The 15417-nt window shown below is 39.6% G+C and overlaps 1 protein-coding gene across 1 annotated transcript; it reads right to left on the bottom strand.

Moving 5' to 3' along the window:
* On the bottom strand, positions 114 to 8339 carry LOC109832750 (protein CELLULOSE SYNTHASE INTERACTIVE 1-like). The gene is given in 8 exon segments (XM_020400157.1): positions 114 to 400; positions 493 to 798; positions 801 to 1352; positions 6379 to 6673; positions 6676 to 6966; positions 6969 to 7433; positions 7435 to 8064; positions 8274 to 8339. Coding segments are annotated over 8 exon segments (2718 nt in total). The 3' UTR covers positions 114 to 287.

Here is a 15417-nt window from a genome sequence, read left to right as displayed (position 1 = left end):
GGGACGTCCGTACAGCTGGTTGGCAAGGTCGTTGACCGAGGCGGCAGTCGGAGAAGAGCAGTTCTGGACGGGGAGGCGGCAGTCACCGGAGACCTGCCGACGTCGCCGCGGAGAGGAGGTCGGGGAGCTCGGACCCTGGTGACGTAGGAGACGTCGTAGCCTCGAGGCCGCGTGTCGGGTCCTCCAGGTGCTTGCATGTAGTACTCGCTCTCGTCAGGAACACCGTGAGGCCGCGTTGTTCAGCGACCGCACAGGAGGGTCTCGAAGGTCATCCTTTCAATATATTGTCATATTTTAAGCTTGAAATAGTTAAACAACCTGCTAAAAACCAACATGAACATGCGTATCTTTGGATCAGCTTGCCCATTCAAAGTTATAGTAACTTCTTGTATGCGTGTTTCTGAAAAATATTTTCAGAAACCTTAAACCAAGAATATACGCACTAAAAATTCAAGAAACTAAGGCATGGAAGAATATTTCATGAGACCATACCAGTTATAGCTCTAACTGTTTCACTCGAAGCATATTCCTGTATTGTATTATTAGAGAACAGAAGTTTTACAAAAATTGCTGCCTGAACTGACTTATCAGGTTGGCTGGAATTGACAATGTCCAGCACAACCTGCACACCACCTGCTTCTGCAACAGCTCGCTTGTTGGCACGGCTATACATTACAAGATTTTGCAGCGCACAAATCGCCACCACCTTCATCTCTTCTGTTGGATTATCTTCAAGAAGGTTTACTAGAGCTCGGCACGCCGAAACAGAATCTGTAGTTCGAGCAAGACCCTCATTAAAAGATCACCCAGCGCAAGAGCTGCAAGCAGCCTACCCTGCTGAGATTGTGTTTGTGGGTCTAGACGATACATGGATAATGGTTGAATAGCAGATTTAGCGGCTTTTGTTTCTCTAATTTTCATATCGTTCAACAACGTTTCCAGTAATCTTGCTGCAGTTTCCTCACAGAGATGAGTCCTTAGAAGTTCCACGAGAGCCTCAATAGCACCGCTTTCAGCCATTGCTTCAGCACTAGTTGAGTCATCAGTTTCCAACACGAGCAGGGCATTTAGAGCATCGACAACAGTATTTTCTGTTCCAGAGTGAAGCAACTGAACCAGTACAGCCACAGGCACTTCCAAGAAGAATTCAGAACTGTACTGCAGAATGCTTGATAGAATAGAAGCAGCAGATTCCCTTAAGGCGTGAGGCAAGGGTGGATCAGTTTGCAATATCACTTTAGACAGCTCATAAACGCCACCATCTTTTGCAATTGCGTTTGGCCAAGCCAAGGCAATGTTTGCAAGAGCTTTGATAGCTCTCTGTTGTAAAATGTGTATGCCTGATCCAAGAACTGATAATTCTTAAGTTTACGAACTTAGAACTCTTTCAAACGAAGAACTCACTTATATTTCTTCAATTTTCTCTCTTCATATCAAATAAGGATTACAATAGCCCTTTATATAGGCTTCAAAAACAAAAACGTCTAGGCATACCAATAGTCACAAATTAAACTCCTATTTTAATGCCATAAAGATAAATGTCATAAATGAGTAAGTTACTCTTATTCTTCCATAACATATGTCTCTTCACCTTCTAAACTTATGACCCTTGCACTTTTAAAACTCATTTATTCTAGCATTTTAATTTGATATTCCAACACGCCCCTTCAAATCAAAATGTCTTTAAGCCAAGCATGTCTCTTAGCCTCATGAAAGTTTTACCTGATAATGGCTTGGTGAATATGTCTGCCACTTGTTTAGTGGTGTGACAATGCTTCAGTTCAATGGTTTTCTGCTTTACATGGTCTCTGAGAAAATGAAACCGTGTATCTATGTGTTTGCTCCTCCCATGATGTACTGGGTTCTTTGCAAGCTGGATGGCTGATTTGTTGTCCACAAAAATTACAGTCGAGTCTTCTTGTGGATGATCCAACTCCTTTAATATGTTTCGCAACCAAATTGCTTCACATACTGTAGATGCAGCCGCCACATACTCTGCTTCACATGAAGATAAAGCTACAACTCCTTGCTTCTTTGAGGTCCATGAAAATGCAGTTGACCCAAGATAGAAAACATAGCCTGTGGTGCTTTTTCTCTCATCTTGATCACCTCCCCAGTCACTATCTGAGTAACCAACTAGTTGTGCATTTTCATCATATGCATAGAAGAGACCCAGGTTGAGTGTGCCTTTGATATACCTTAGTATCCTCTTCGCAGCTAGCCAGTGAGATTCATTCGGTGTCTCCATATAGCGACTCACAAGTCCAACTCCATAAGTAATATCGGGCCTTGTGATCGTCAAGTATCTCAGGCTGCCAACTAGACTTTTGAAAAGAGTTGAATCCACAAAATGTCCGTCTTCTTCTCTTGATAGCTTCATTCCGATGGCTACTGGGGTGTTTACAGGGTTGCATTCATTCATCTTGAACTTCTCTAAGATCTCCTTCATGTACTTCTTCTGGGATATAAAAATCCCCTCTTGTTGCTGCTTCACTTCAATGCCAAGAAAATAGGACATTAATCCATTGTCCGTCATCTCAAATTCATTAAACATTTCCGCCTTGAATTCAGCAAGCATCTCGGTACTGCTTCCTGTATACAATAAATCATCAACATAAAGACAAATTATTAGAAATTCGCCTCTATGGTTCCTCTTCATGTAGATGGCGTGTTCATAGGGACATTTAATGAAGCCGTTTTGATGAAGATAGCCATCAATTCGGGCGTTCCATGCCCGTGGTGCCTGCTTTAAGCCATACAAGGCTTTCTTCAAATGGTACACTTTGTCTTCTTACCCTTTCACAAGAAAGCCTTCTGGTTGTTGCACGTAGACCTCTTCCTCAAGAACGCCATTGAGAAATGCTAAATTGACATCCAAATGATATATATTCCACTTGTGATGAGCTGCAAGTGAAATTAATAGTCTCACCGTATCCAATCGAGCAACCTGAGCAAAGACTTCTCCATAGTCGATGCCGTACTTTTGTTTGTAACCTTTCGCTACAAGTCTCGCCTTGTACCGATCAACTTCACCATTTGCTGTGCGCTTGATCTTGTACACCCACTTGACCCCTATTGCCTTGTGATTTTGTGGAAGAGTTGTCAACTCCCAAGTGTCATTCTTTTGGATGGCGTGGATCTCCTCCTCCATTGCTGTTCGCCAACAATCCTCTTTTACGGCTTCTTGAAAGGTGAGAGGTTCATGATCAGCATATAAGCAGAAAAGATTTGACTCTTCGTCTTCTTCTATCTGCTCATAGATCTCCCTGAGGCTTCTCATTTTGATGGGACCTCGTTGCATGGTAGATTTGCTGCTACTACCTTCCCCAGAAGATGGAGATCCTCTTGCAGGAGAGGGTGTAGAGTGTGGAGGAGATGGTGGTGTACCTAGTGATGGTTCCTCATGCAGAGACTCATCGGGTTCATTCACCACTGGTTGATCTTCATTGCTCCAGTTCCATGCTTCTTCTTCATTAAAGACAACGTCTCTACTAACAACTAGTTTCTTGGTTAGTGGATTGTAGAGCTTGTATGCCTTTGACTCCTCGCTATATCTGATGAAAATGCATTTTTCATCGCGATTATCAAGCTTCTTCCTTTTGACTTCAGTTACTTGAGCATATGCAACACAACCAAAAATTCGTAGGTGTGCCACACTAGGCGTGTAACCGCTCCATGCCTCTTGAGGTGTCTTGTTCTTCACTATCTTTGTGGGGCATCGGTTGAGCAAATAAGCTGAGCACGCCACGGTTTCTGTCCAGAACTGCTTTGGCAATCCCTTTTCTTTGAGCATGGTTCTTGTCATGTCGAGGATGGTCCGGTTCTTTCTTTCTGCAATGCCATTTTGCTGTGGTGTGTAGGCAGTAGTAAACTGTCTTTTTATACCTTGCTCCCTGTAATATTCTTGAAACAGATTTGAGGTGTACTCACCACCTCGGTCAGATCGAAGAATTTTTAGCTTGTGGCCGCTCTCTGCTTCAACTAAAGCTTTAAAATGTTTGAATGTAGTAAAGGCAGCAGATTTTTCTTTAAGAGTGTACACCCACAACTTTCTACTACTTGAGCATATGCAACACACCCAAAAATTCGTAGGTGTGCTACACTAGGCGTGTAACCGCTCCATGCCTCTTGAGGTGTCTTGTTCTTCACTATCTTTGTGGGGCATCGGTTGAGCAAATAAGCTGAGCATGCCACGGCTTCTGCCCAGAACTGCTTTGGCAATCCCTTTTCTTTGAGCATGGTTCTTGTCATGTCGAGGATGGTCCGGTTCTTTCTTTCTGCAATGCCATTTTGCTGTGGTGTGTAGGCAGTAGTAAACTGTCTTTTTATACCTTGCTCCCTGCAATATTCTTGAAACAGATTTGAGGTGTACTCACCACCTCGTTCAGATCGAAGATTTTTTTAGCTTGTGGCCGCTCTCTGCTTCAACTAAAGCTTTAAAATGCTTGAATGTAGTACAGGCAGCAGATTTTTCTTTAAGAGTGTACACCCACAACTTTCTACTGAAGTCATCAATGAAAGTTATAAAATATCTATTACCTCCCAAAGAGACGGGATCGATCGGTCCGCAGATGTCGGTGTGAACAAGTTGCAATGGTACACTTGCTCTCCATGATTTTCCACTGGGAAAAGGAAGTCGCGGTTGCTTGCCGATTACACAACCTTCACAAAGATGATTCGGTGGATCAATTGTTGGTAGACCTCGTACCATGCCAGCTGTAGACAACAACTTCAAACCGCTAAAGTTTAGATGGCCGAAGCGAAGATGCCACCTCCATGACTCATTCTCCATGAGTCCTTGAAAACACTTGTCGACTTTCGTGTTTAGATGCAAAGGAAACATGCGGTTCCTTGTCATCTTAACACAAGCTATGAGGCCTCCATTTATATTTTTCAACCAAAGATGGTTGTTCTCCATATATACTTTGTATCCATTTCCGAGTAATTGACCGATGCTAAGAATATTACTTTTCATGTTAGGAATATAGTAAACATCGGAAATATATTCGGGCTTACCATCCTTTTGGTAGATCTTAATCTTCCCTTTGCCTTCAACCGAGAGTTTTGAAGAATCTCTGAGGCTCACACTTCCATGAACTCCTTCTGCGAGTTCCATGAAAAGTTCTTTCTTCCCGCACATGTGGTTGCTAGCACCCGAGTCAAGGTACCAAGCATCATTCTCAACACTTGAATCACCATTAGCAAGAAGAAGCGTAGAGTTGTTACCCACATCACTTGTTGCTTCGGCAAGATTGGTTTGGTCTTCAGTTTTGTGCCAACAATTTGAAGCATAGTGCCCAAACTTGTGACAGTTATAGCACTGAACATTCTTGTTGCTTCCACGGCCAGGTGTGGATCTTCCACGATTGCTTCGTCCTCGTCCTCTAAAGCTTTGGATCTCCACTTGATTTTGAGTGATTTGTTGTTGGGGACCACGTCCTCTGCCTCTACCACGACCACGACCTCTTCCTTGTGAGCCTTGATTACTTAGAGTTAATGTTGACTCTAGTACTTGCTCCAAAACTATGGAACTAGCCTTCTTTTGCATTCGTTGTTCATGAACTTGGAGAGATCCCAAGAGCTCCTCTATTGAGATATCCTCCAAATTCTTTGACTCCTCAATTGCCGCCACCACGTGCTCGAATTTTGATGTGAGGGATCGGAGCAACTTCTCCATCACTCGGATGTCCTCCATCTTCTCTCCATTTCTCGCAAGGATTTCCCATGCTTCCTTGCTTGTCGTTGCTTCGGCAACTCTCTCAAAGGTAGACTCGTCCAACCCTTGATAGAGTAGAAAACGAGCCTTGCTATCCTTCTTTCTTTGTTCTCTGAGAGCCTTCTTCTCTTCGGCGGTATAGGTGGCTTCTACTTCTGGTGTAGGTTCCGTGAACCCATCAATGATCAGCTCCCACAACTCTTGAGAACCAAATAAGGCTCTCATTTGGATTGACCAACTCTCATAGTTATCTTTCAATAATTTGGGCACTTGAGGATTGACAAGATTATTTGTGGTAGCCATGAGAAGAAGAGTGAATAGGAAAATTGGATAAAGTGGCTCTGATACCACTGATAACTCTTAAGTTTACGAACTTAGAACTCTTTCAAATGAAGAACTCACTTATATTTCTTCAATTTTCTCTCTTCATATCAAACAAGGATTACAATAGCCCTTTATATAGGCTTCAAAAACAAAAACGTCTAGGCATACCAATAGTCACAAATTAAACTCCTATTTTAATGCCATAAAGATAAATGTCATAAATGAGTAAGTTACTCTTATTCTTCCATAACATATGTCTCTTCACCTTCTAAACTTATGACCCTTGCACTTCTAAAACTCATTTATTCTAGCATTTTAATTTGATATTCCAACAAGAACATGAATAAGGGGACTAATTGCCTGCTCTGTGACTGGATCCTTCTGCAAATGTTCCTCCAAAAGCAGATGGGACAAGAGTTCTGCAGCCAATTGTTGCGCTGCCTGGAGTGGTGAATCCAGTAAAGCAATTATAGGTCCAATAGCCCGTTGAGGCATCATGTTGCAATCAGCTCGGCATTGGGGATTTTCCAAAATATTAATAAGAACCTGCAATGCGCTGTGCTGTCCATCAGGACCAATTTCTGGTCTAGATAACAGAAAGAAAAGGGGTTCAACAACTTTCCCAGCAGATGGGGGCCCTTCGCTATGGTAGCATTGTTCGTCAGAATTCGTAGCAATTCTGCAAATGCAACGCAGAGAAAATCCGGTGCTTCATGGACGATGTTCAGAATACTTTCAACAACTCCAGTTTTGACCATCTCCATTTTACAAGCTGGCCTATCTTTTCCTAGCTTCACCAAAGCTCTCGAAACTGCCTCATGCAATGTGTAATTTCTACCAAACAGCAGACCGACTAGAGGAACAATAGCGCCATGTGCAGAAACAAGCTCTGCAAGTTGGTCGTCATCTAAGAGCCTATCCAATGCACGATGACCACCGAGTATTGGACTGCACTGAAGTCAGTTACAAGTAGAGAAACCAAAGGCTCAACACAGCGCGCTGCAGCCATTGTTGACCGAATCCTTGTATTTCCAAACATGACAAAACATAACTCTGCAGCATTGCCTTTCAGCTCCACTGAGCAACTGGAAGAAAGAATTCGACAAAGAACATCAACTGCACTCATCTCAGCGTCACCAACAGCAAGGGCTCTTGATGGATTATCACCAAGCAACCTAACAAGCGCAGCAATAGCTGCATGTTGCTCCTTTTCAGAACCGGTATTAAGAATCTCCACAAGAGGTTGAATAGCTTGCCTAGCTGATTCACCATTCCTGATATGATCTGTGGAAAACAAGTTTTCTAATGCCTTAGCTGCACTATACCTGGAATTTCTTCCTCCCAGTCTTAAGACTGCAACAAGCTGATTAACAGCACCAAATGCAGATTCCTGTCAGCCTTATTTCACCAGTGCTGAATAGGATGCCCAATAAAACTGTCGCAGCTTCTTCAGTTGCATCCTGCGGTCCAAGTGAAAGATACTTGGTTAGGGCCTCAAGGACCCCCGCTTCTACCATTACCAGCATGTTTGAAGGGCACTCTAATGCGAGCTGAGTTAGAAGACCCAATCCAAGAAAAGGGGCACCTGGTCGATCTGGGATAGGCTTGAGCAAATCAACAAGTACAGGTATGGCTTTCCGAGAAGTTGCGCCCACCCTTATGTCATCTACTCTGAACAACCTCTCAAGTGCAATTTGGTCGGGATTGCGAGCCAGGGAAAACTCACCTGATAACTCCAGAAGATCAGAGATGTCACTTTCAGCACATCCAAGTAAAGAAATAAGCCCAACAGCCACACCAGAATTAGCAACAGACAACAGAGTCCCTCGACTACCATGGCAGATCAAGCTAGAAAGTGCTTGTGCTGCAAAATATCTGTTTGCTAACTCCTCTGACCTCAACAAACTTGCAAGAACTGGAATGCAGTTCATTGTTCCATTTGAGCGTATGATACCTCTCTCTTGGAAAAGGACAGCCAGCAGCAAGGCACAAACCCATGCACTGTTGTCATCTCTAGAGTCACACTGCAGTTATTAATTCCTAGTTAGTTATAGAAAGACTGAATGTTACTAGAGAGGTCGCAGCCAGCAACTGTTATGTAAATACAATAATAACAAAGTGCCATGTAACACCTTAAGATTGCACAGGAAATAAGAAACCAAAAATAAGGATGAACATAATGAGTTGCAACTGCTACTGTTAGGAAATAGTTGCAGGATAAGGAAATGCTGACCTGAGCAGCTAAATACGAATGGTGAGAGATCTTGTTCGTCAGAACTTCAATTGCTCCAGCCTCCATTGGTTCGGGATTGCAATTACCCTTGCGTCTGATTCAAGTTTTGATATTACTTTGATGCCCTATCGCTGCTTATAGTCGAGGTGTACTGATGCTTTCTCGTTGGGATTATCTCAACAAAATTAAGCCAAGCCTTAAGCTGTACAGATTCCAAGGGCTAGCATTCAAGGTGACTTGGATTCTAGTTTCCAAATTCAATTTCTTGAAAAATCCAGCATAACTGCCGATATACGCGTACATTTAATTTATACGTCATGTAGCTAAAAGTGAATAACCTAAACCCAAAAAAGCTACACCTATATATTATCGCTGCATCCAACTTGCCATTACAACTAATATTGAAGGATCAAAAACATCTCACGTCCATGATCTCAAGAAACCACGACACACTCTTACAATCACCTCCCAAAATCCCCTTACAATCACCTCCCAATATCCCTTCCTGTCTTGCCAGTAAAATTGAAGTTCGCACATCGTTGTCTGCCAAAAAAAACCAAAGAAGAACTAAATCCTAACTTCTGATTCCTGAGATCAAACTGAAGCATGTTCTCCTTAATTTGATACCCTCCGATATGTAAGTGCAAGTCCTTAAATTCTATCCTCCATCCACAAGTCTGAGGCTCCCATCTTGATGTAGAACACTTATCTGACACGTTTATGTCAAAGTGGGACAGTCGTAAGCCCAAATACGGGCCTGGTCGAAGAAAATAACTTGTTTCGAAGAAACGGTCGTAACTTTCAAACCGTACGTCGGAATTGGACGAATTATATATGAAAATCGACTATCTCGACGAGACGGAGCCATCCAAACCTACCCCTTTGGGTTTGGTTTGCGTTCTCAGTTTCGCCAAATTCCTTACGGATTGAGAGATATTTGCAGTTTTGTCCGTTTTTTACTATTTTTAGTAATATTTTAGGAGTCTGTTTTGTTTAGGAAACAAATCCGATTTGATCTCAGATTTGACCGGAGGACTTTTCTAATCATATGGAGTCTTTTTAGGAGTTTTAATGTTTTAAGAATTCTTTACCATTTTTGTTAAGTTGAGAGTCCTTGTAGGAATTAGAGTCCTTGTAGGAGTCTTGTTTCTTTTTCTATTTAAGAATAGTCTTGTAAGCCCTAGAGGCATATCTTTGATTAATAAAATTTTGTTTTTCCTCAATATTTCTTCGTGGATTCGAAGCTCTTCGTGGATTCGAAGATCGTTCTTTGTGGATTCGAAGAACACCCTTGGTGGATTCCGATGTTACAACTTCCACGCTGCGTCACATCTTCGCCTCCACCATCGAATTCACTCTAAAATTTTCTCTAAATGATGCTCTCACTCTGCAACTCAACACTAGATTGAGAGCAGAGGCTATATTTCGGAATTTAAGGGATGAGATTAGATCACGAGATAAATCACTATTATTTTTACGGAAACCACTATTCTCTAAATTCACTCGGGCAAAAAACGCTATATCTGGGATGTAGTTTGATTATTGTTCAAGATCGTACCTAGCTCTTGATATTTTCGAATTTAAGTGATGAGATTAGACCACGAGATAAAATCATTATTGTTTTTGAAAATGACTGTTATTCGGAAACCACCATTCTTTGAATTCACTTAGGGGCTGTTTGGTTGTATGTTTTTACCATGTAAAATGATGGAAAGTGTAAAAAAGTGGGTCCCAATGTCAGCTTTCATCACTTTCAATTGTTTGTTTGTAGTTGTGAAAATAGTGTAAAGTGATGATGCTGCATAAACATGTACCAAAAAGGTTGCAAGTGCACAACCGTGTCAAGTTATAGTATTTAAGATATCGATCCCACGAGGAAGGTGTTTTGTAGGAGAAAATATAAAATCGGTTCTTATGTTGTGTGCGTGACAAGTAGGAGTGATAAGTGAATTTGATTGTAAAGAGATTGAGAGAGTGAAAATGGTGTGTGAATAGGTGCAAGTGTAAGTGAGAGTGGATTTAAAAAAGAAATGAGTATGATCAATAAGGTGAGAAGGAAAAAATGAATAAAATCAAGAAACAAATAAAAAATCAAGAATGAAGAACAAAATTCTAGAATAAAACAAAATGCAAGAAATTACAGATGGTGGATTCAATTATAGATATGGATAATCTAAAATTGAACTCACTTCTTAGAAAATGGTGATTCCCTAGAGAGTTCTAGCCTAAAGGCGAATCAAACAAAATAAAAATAAACAAAAAGAAAAACTAAACCCAAGAGGGTTCTAGCCTCAAGGTGAATAGTATAAGAAATTAAAATCTAACTACAAAATAAATTGTAAAATCTAAACTACAAAATAAAATTGCAAGAATTAAATGCAAGAAAATAAATCTATTCTATAAGCATGAAATAAATTTAAGGCAAGAGGGTTCTAGCCTCTTGGCTATTTAACAAGAAAATAAAATCTAAACTACAAGCATAGAAATAAATCTACACTAATAAGCAATAAAAGAGAAAAAGAAAAGAAATGCAAACCTTCAAATAATTCTCCATCTTCATCTTCATCTTCATCATCCAACAAAGAGAAGAAGAGAAAAATTTAAAGTGGTGAAAAAATTATTATTATTAATTGCAACTAAAGTTACAATTTTTGGAAGGCCTTCTCAATTAAGAGTAGCCCTCCTCTCCAAAAGGAGTTACAAAAATTTTCACACCCTTAACCCCTCACTCTCTACCCCTATTTATAGTAATCTTTAATGAATATGAGCCATTGGATTTGTCTTGAGCCCCAAGTAACAATCTTCACCTTTGATTTATTTGATTTTCAAAAGAAATTTAAAAATCCAATTTTTAGCAGCAAGGTGAAGTCCGGTCCATGGTGATTTGCACATAATGATTCATTTGATAATTGAAAATCCAAGCCAAGTCAATAAGCAACTGGCCCAATTCATATGATTTTCCGCCCACTCCTTGCATGCAGCAGGTCCATGTCCGGTCTTTGAGAAACCAAAATCCCCATCTCAGCAACAAATTCGGTCAACAAATCCAAAGCTGCAGCCCACATCAAGACCGGTCCCATGATAAAAATGAAAGTGTAAATCTCTCAATCAAAGCTAATGTCTAGCCCAAGTCAGCAGGTCCGGTGGTTTTCAAAAATAAAATATCAAAGTTCGGCCCACTTCTGCAGCAAGTCCACATTTGATGCTTCCCATGATTTTAAACATAGAAATTGAAAATCCGGCCCAATTCAACTCCAGCAGTCCACATTAGTCCGGTCTTTGCTGTGATTTTCAAAAATCAATTCAAGTCCGGTCCTTGAAGATGAGAGGTCCACTTGATTTTCTTGTGATTATATTTCAAAACTGCAGAAGTCTAAGTCCGGTCATGATTGCATAAAAGCCCAATTCATTTCACTCTTTGCATCCAAGTCCATTCCAATTCTTTGGGCCTTTTAAAATTCAATTATTTGAATTTCTCTTATTTCTTCATTTACTTAAGGGTCTTTGTTGAGTGATGGGATTTTTGGGATTTATTCTTTATTAACCTGCAATTAAAGATAAAAGCAATTATTAGTGTTGTATTTATTCATATAAAATAGATAATGAGGGTATAAAATTATAATAAAATGTGATTATCAAATACCCCCACACCTAAACTTTTGCTAGTCCTCTAGCAAAGAAAATAAAAAGAAAATCCTAACTCACTTTCGCAGGAATCGCGGTTGTATTTAGCGCATACAACAAGCCTTTAAACCCCTAGGTTACCCTAGTGGACGAGTTGTAGTCTCGTGAGGGTTTGCAGTGAATATACCCATAAAATTCGGTCAACTTGCCAAATTAAAGAAGTCAGTAAATAACTAAATTCACTTGATAACTTTTAGATAATCTAATTGGAGCCAGTTATCACTCAAGAAAATATTTTTATATATAACTCTAAGGTATATTTTCAAGAAAATCTTCTCATTGTAGCAATACAAAACCAAGCCAAACTTAGAAATTTAATTTAAAAGTTTTGAAAAGAACATGATAACTCTTTGTTTTAAATAATTTTCAAGTTGCTTGATTTAAAATATTTTCTAAGATCATATATACAACTATAAAATATTTATTAATTTTTTTTTAATTTTTTTAACTCTTTCTTCCTTGGTGATTTTTTCTACTTTAACGGGCTTTCTAAGTGACAATTTAACGAGTTTTGGGCCAATGGATCCCAACCCAAATGGGCTTAGGTCATTAAGTATGGAAATACTCCTTGGGCTTAATTACTCGGTCAGCTTAGGCTTTATAAGATAGAATCACCTTGAATTCAAGAGTTTTTTTTTCTTTTCTTTTGGTGCCCATTTTTCGCACTCTTCTTTTGCAATTTTTTTTTTGTATATGTATATATATTTGGAAAATATGTAAATCAAGACACTTTGAAAAAAATTATTTTCAACTCTAAGTTAAGCATGCAAAAATTTCATTATTTTAAATAAAAGTCCAAGTTAAGGCTTAAGTAAAGTATACTACTTTGAAAATCATTTCTTAAGAAATTTATTTAGAGTTATCATAAAAGGAAAGGTGAACTTAAGTAAATAACTAACAATGGATTAGAAAATTTCAAATTTATCAACTAAATCAATTATTACATAACTCCATCAATTTGGCAGTGAAGATATTTTTATAATTTTTTTTAAGAAAAAGGGGGGAAAATGTAACTAAAAATGTAAAATAAAGAGAAAAAATAACTAATTCCCACCCCCACACCTAAATTTTGCATTGTCCTCAATGCAAACTCTATGATGCATAAAGTAAAGCAGATAAGAAGTAAAGCACTTACATTTGGTCGGCTGATAAAAATCTGCAATTACCTTTGGTTTGAGGAGGATAAAAAAATTATTCTTTTTTTTTTCTCTTTTTTTTCTCTCTCTTTTTTTTCTTTTTTTTCTTTTTTTTAAACAACTGAACAAGAAACTCTCAAATGAGAGAAGAATAATTTTTTTTATTATTCTGAAATAAACAAAATAATCAATGTAGAATGAAATATTCAACATGAAGAGTTCATGTTCTATATTGAATCCTACCTTATTGCTGAAAATTCTCCCACGGATTTTAAATAAATTCAACATGATATAATCAACAATGTGCTGAAATTCTAAGCATTCCGGGGTGTTCGTTGATTTTTGTTGCAATGGAAGGTAGGTGTTATTGGTGTCATGCATATTGGACTCAGATTCTTGATTTGTGAATGTGTGTTCTCTAACAACCAAATTTTCTTTAACAATTTTCTCAACCCCAGGATTCATGGTTGATGTGTAAAAATTTGGTTGTTGTTTATTTTCCAAAAATCTTAGTTCATCAAGAAAGAGTTTTTCAAAATTCAGTTCAAAGCAGCAATTGTCCAACACATTTTCTTTATTTTGACAAACCCGATCTGCTTCTCCTAATATTTTTAGCTCCTCACCGAAAATTTCCTCAAAACTTAGATCTGACTCTTCTTCTTCTTCTCCTGGTCTTTCCTGAATTGAATTATCAGGGGAAGAATAAATTGGGACAAGAATTTGGCTTAAAGGTGTTCTTTCCTGATTATCGACCTGTTTTCCTGACTGTAGTGCATTCATTTTAGTGTCCTCAGGATTGACCACGGGTTGACTCAAAATTTCTCCTTCCTCTTCTTCACTTATGGCACTAGCTAGTTGATCAATGTGGGTTTCTAATCTAGCTATAGCTTGAGTGTTAGAGTTAAGTATGAGTTCGGTTGATTGCATAAAGGAGTTCATCGTGTAGGATGTTTGAGTTAACATATCCATGGCTAGTGTGGAGGCCTTAGTTATGATTTCAAAACTTTTTTTCAAAATATTGAGACGTTCATCATGATCTGTATCAAGAGGAGTGTGAGTTACAACTTGATGATGAGGAGACTGATTTTGATGTGACAGACTGTGTTGTTGAAATTATGGATGAGAATTAAAATGAACTGTATTTTTCCTAGGAAAATGTTGGGTCAAAGAGGGAGTGAAATTTTGAGTTTCGGAGTGGTTTCCCTGATTCCATGCAATATTTGTGTAACTTGCCCAACCTGGGTTGTAGGTTGGAAAAAATGGATCATTTACCGAATACTGATATGGACTCTCTTCAAACTCCCGAACTTCATTGGAAATTTCAATCCTATTGGGATAACATAAATTTTGAAAAACTTGTTGTAGGCATATAAAATTACTTATAGGTCCCTTAGCTCAGCTCAGTACAAACCGACAAACCAACGAGGCGACGAGATCGACGAATCGCATCAAGCGACGGAATGCATCCATACACGTGCGGGATCAAGCCAAGTGTTCGAAGAGTCAACGAGTCATCCAACCAAAGGCATACTCGGACGAATGACGATCGAATCAAGATCGGTTTCGGACTCCAACTCAGAAGCGGATTTACTGCCTAATCGGGATCCGGATTTACTGCCAAATCAGATCAGCAAATCGAATCCGAACCTATCAACTGCAGAACCGGAAAACGGGCACAAAGAGGCAAAACGACAAACACCTGGAGGTCGGCTCACCGAGCCACCAAGGAGGCTCGGTGGCCGAGCCACCAGGTGGCCGGCCACCTAGGGTGTCGGCCACACGTGCACACGGGCACAGTGACGCTTGGCTATAAATAGGAGAGGGGGTTGTTCATTTTGAAGGGTTGGAAATTTTGGAGAGAGGCGAAGCCCTGCTGGATTGGAGACTCGGAACTTAAAAAAGATTGAAGCTTTGGGACTTCGGGGACTCACTCCTTCAGATCTGGTGCTCGGCGATCATCAACGTCAAATAAGGCAGGTGTTCGAGAGGATCAGATCTCAGCGACCTTTGTTCTACAGCTTTAAAAGGGGGCTTCCTTTATCTGTCAGGCAAGCGCTGAAGCTATCAACTGTGGCGTTCATCTTTTCAACTGTACTTGCGACATTTCTGCCAGATCAATGTAAGAGGAAGAGCACAGTCTGGCAATTTGTTGTTCAGCTTTTCTATCTTTACATAAGAATATGTGCGTGTGTATAATACATAATTAAGAATATGCCATGATACTCTCTTCGAAACATATAATACATAAGAATATGCCATGATACTCTCTTATTGTTATACATTTGATTTATATTTACAGGCCTGGACTTCTAGACAAGGTGGAG

This window comes from Asparagus officinalis, chromosome 3, assembly GCF_001876935.1.
Source record: "Asparagus officinalis chromosome 3, Aspof.V1, whole genome shotgun sequence".
Taxonomy (NCBI): Eukaryota; Viridiplantae; Streptophyta; class Magnoliopsida; order Asparagales; family Asparagaceae; genus Asparagus; species Asparagus officinalis.
The sequence above is the reverse complement of the archived record's forward strand: the minus strand, read 5'-3'. Positions and strand labels throughout refer to the sequence as shown.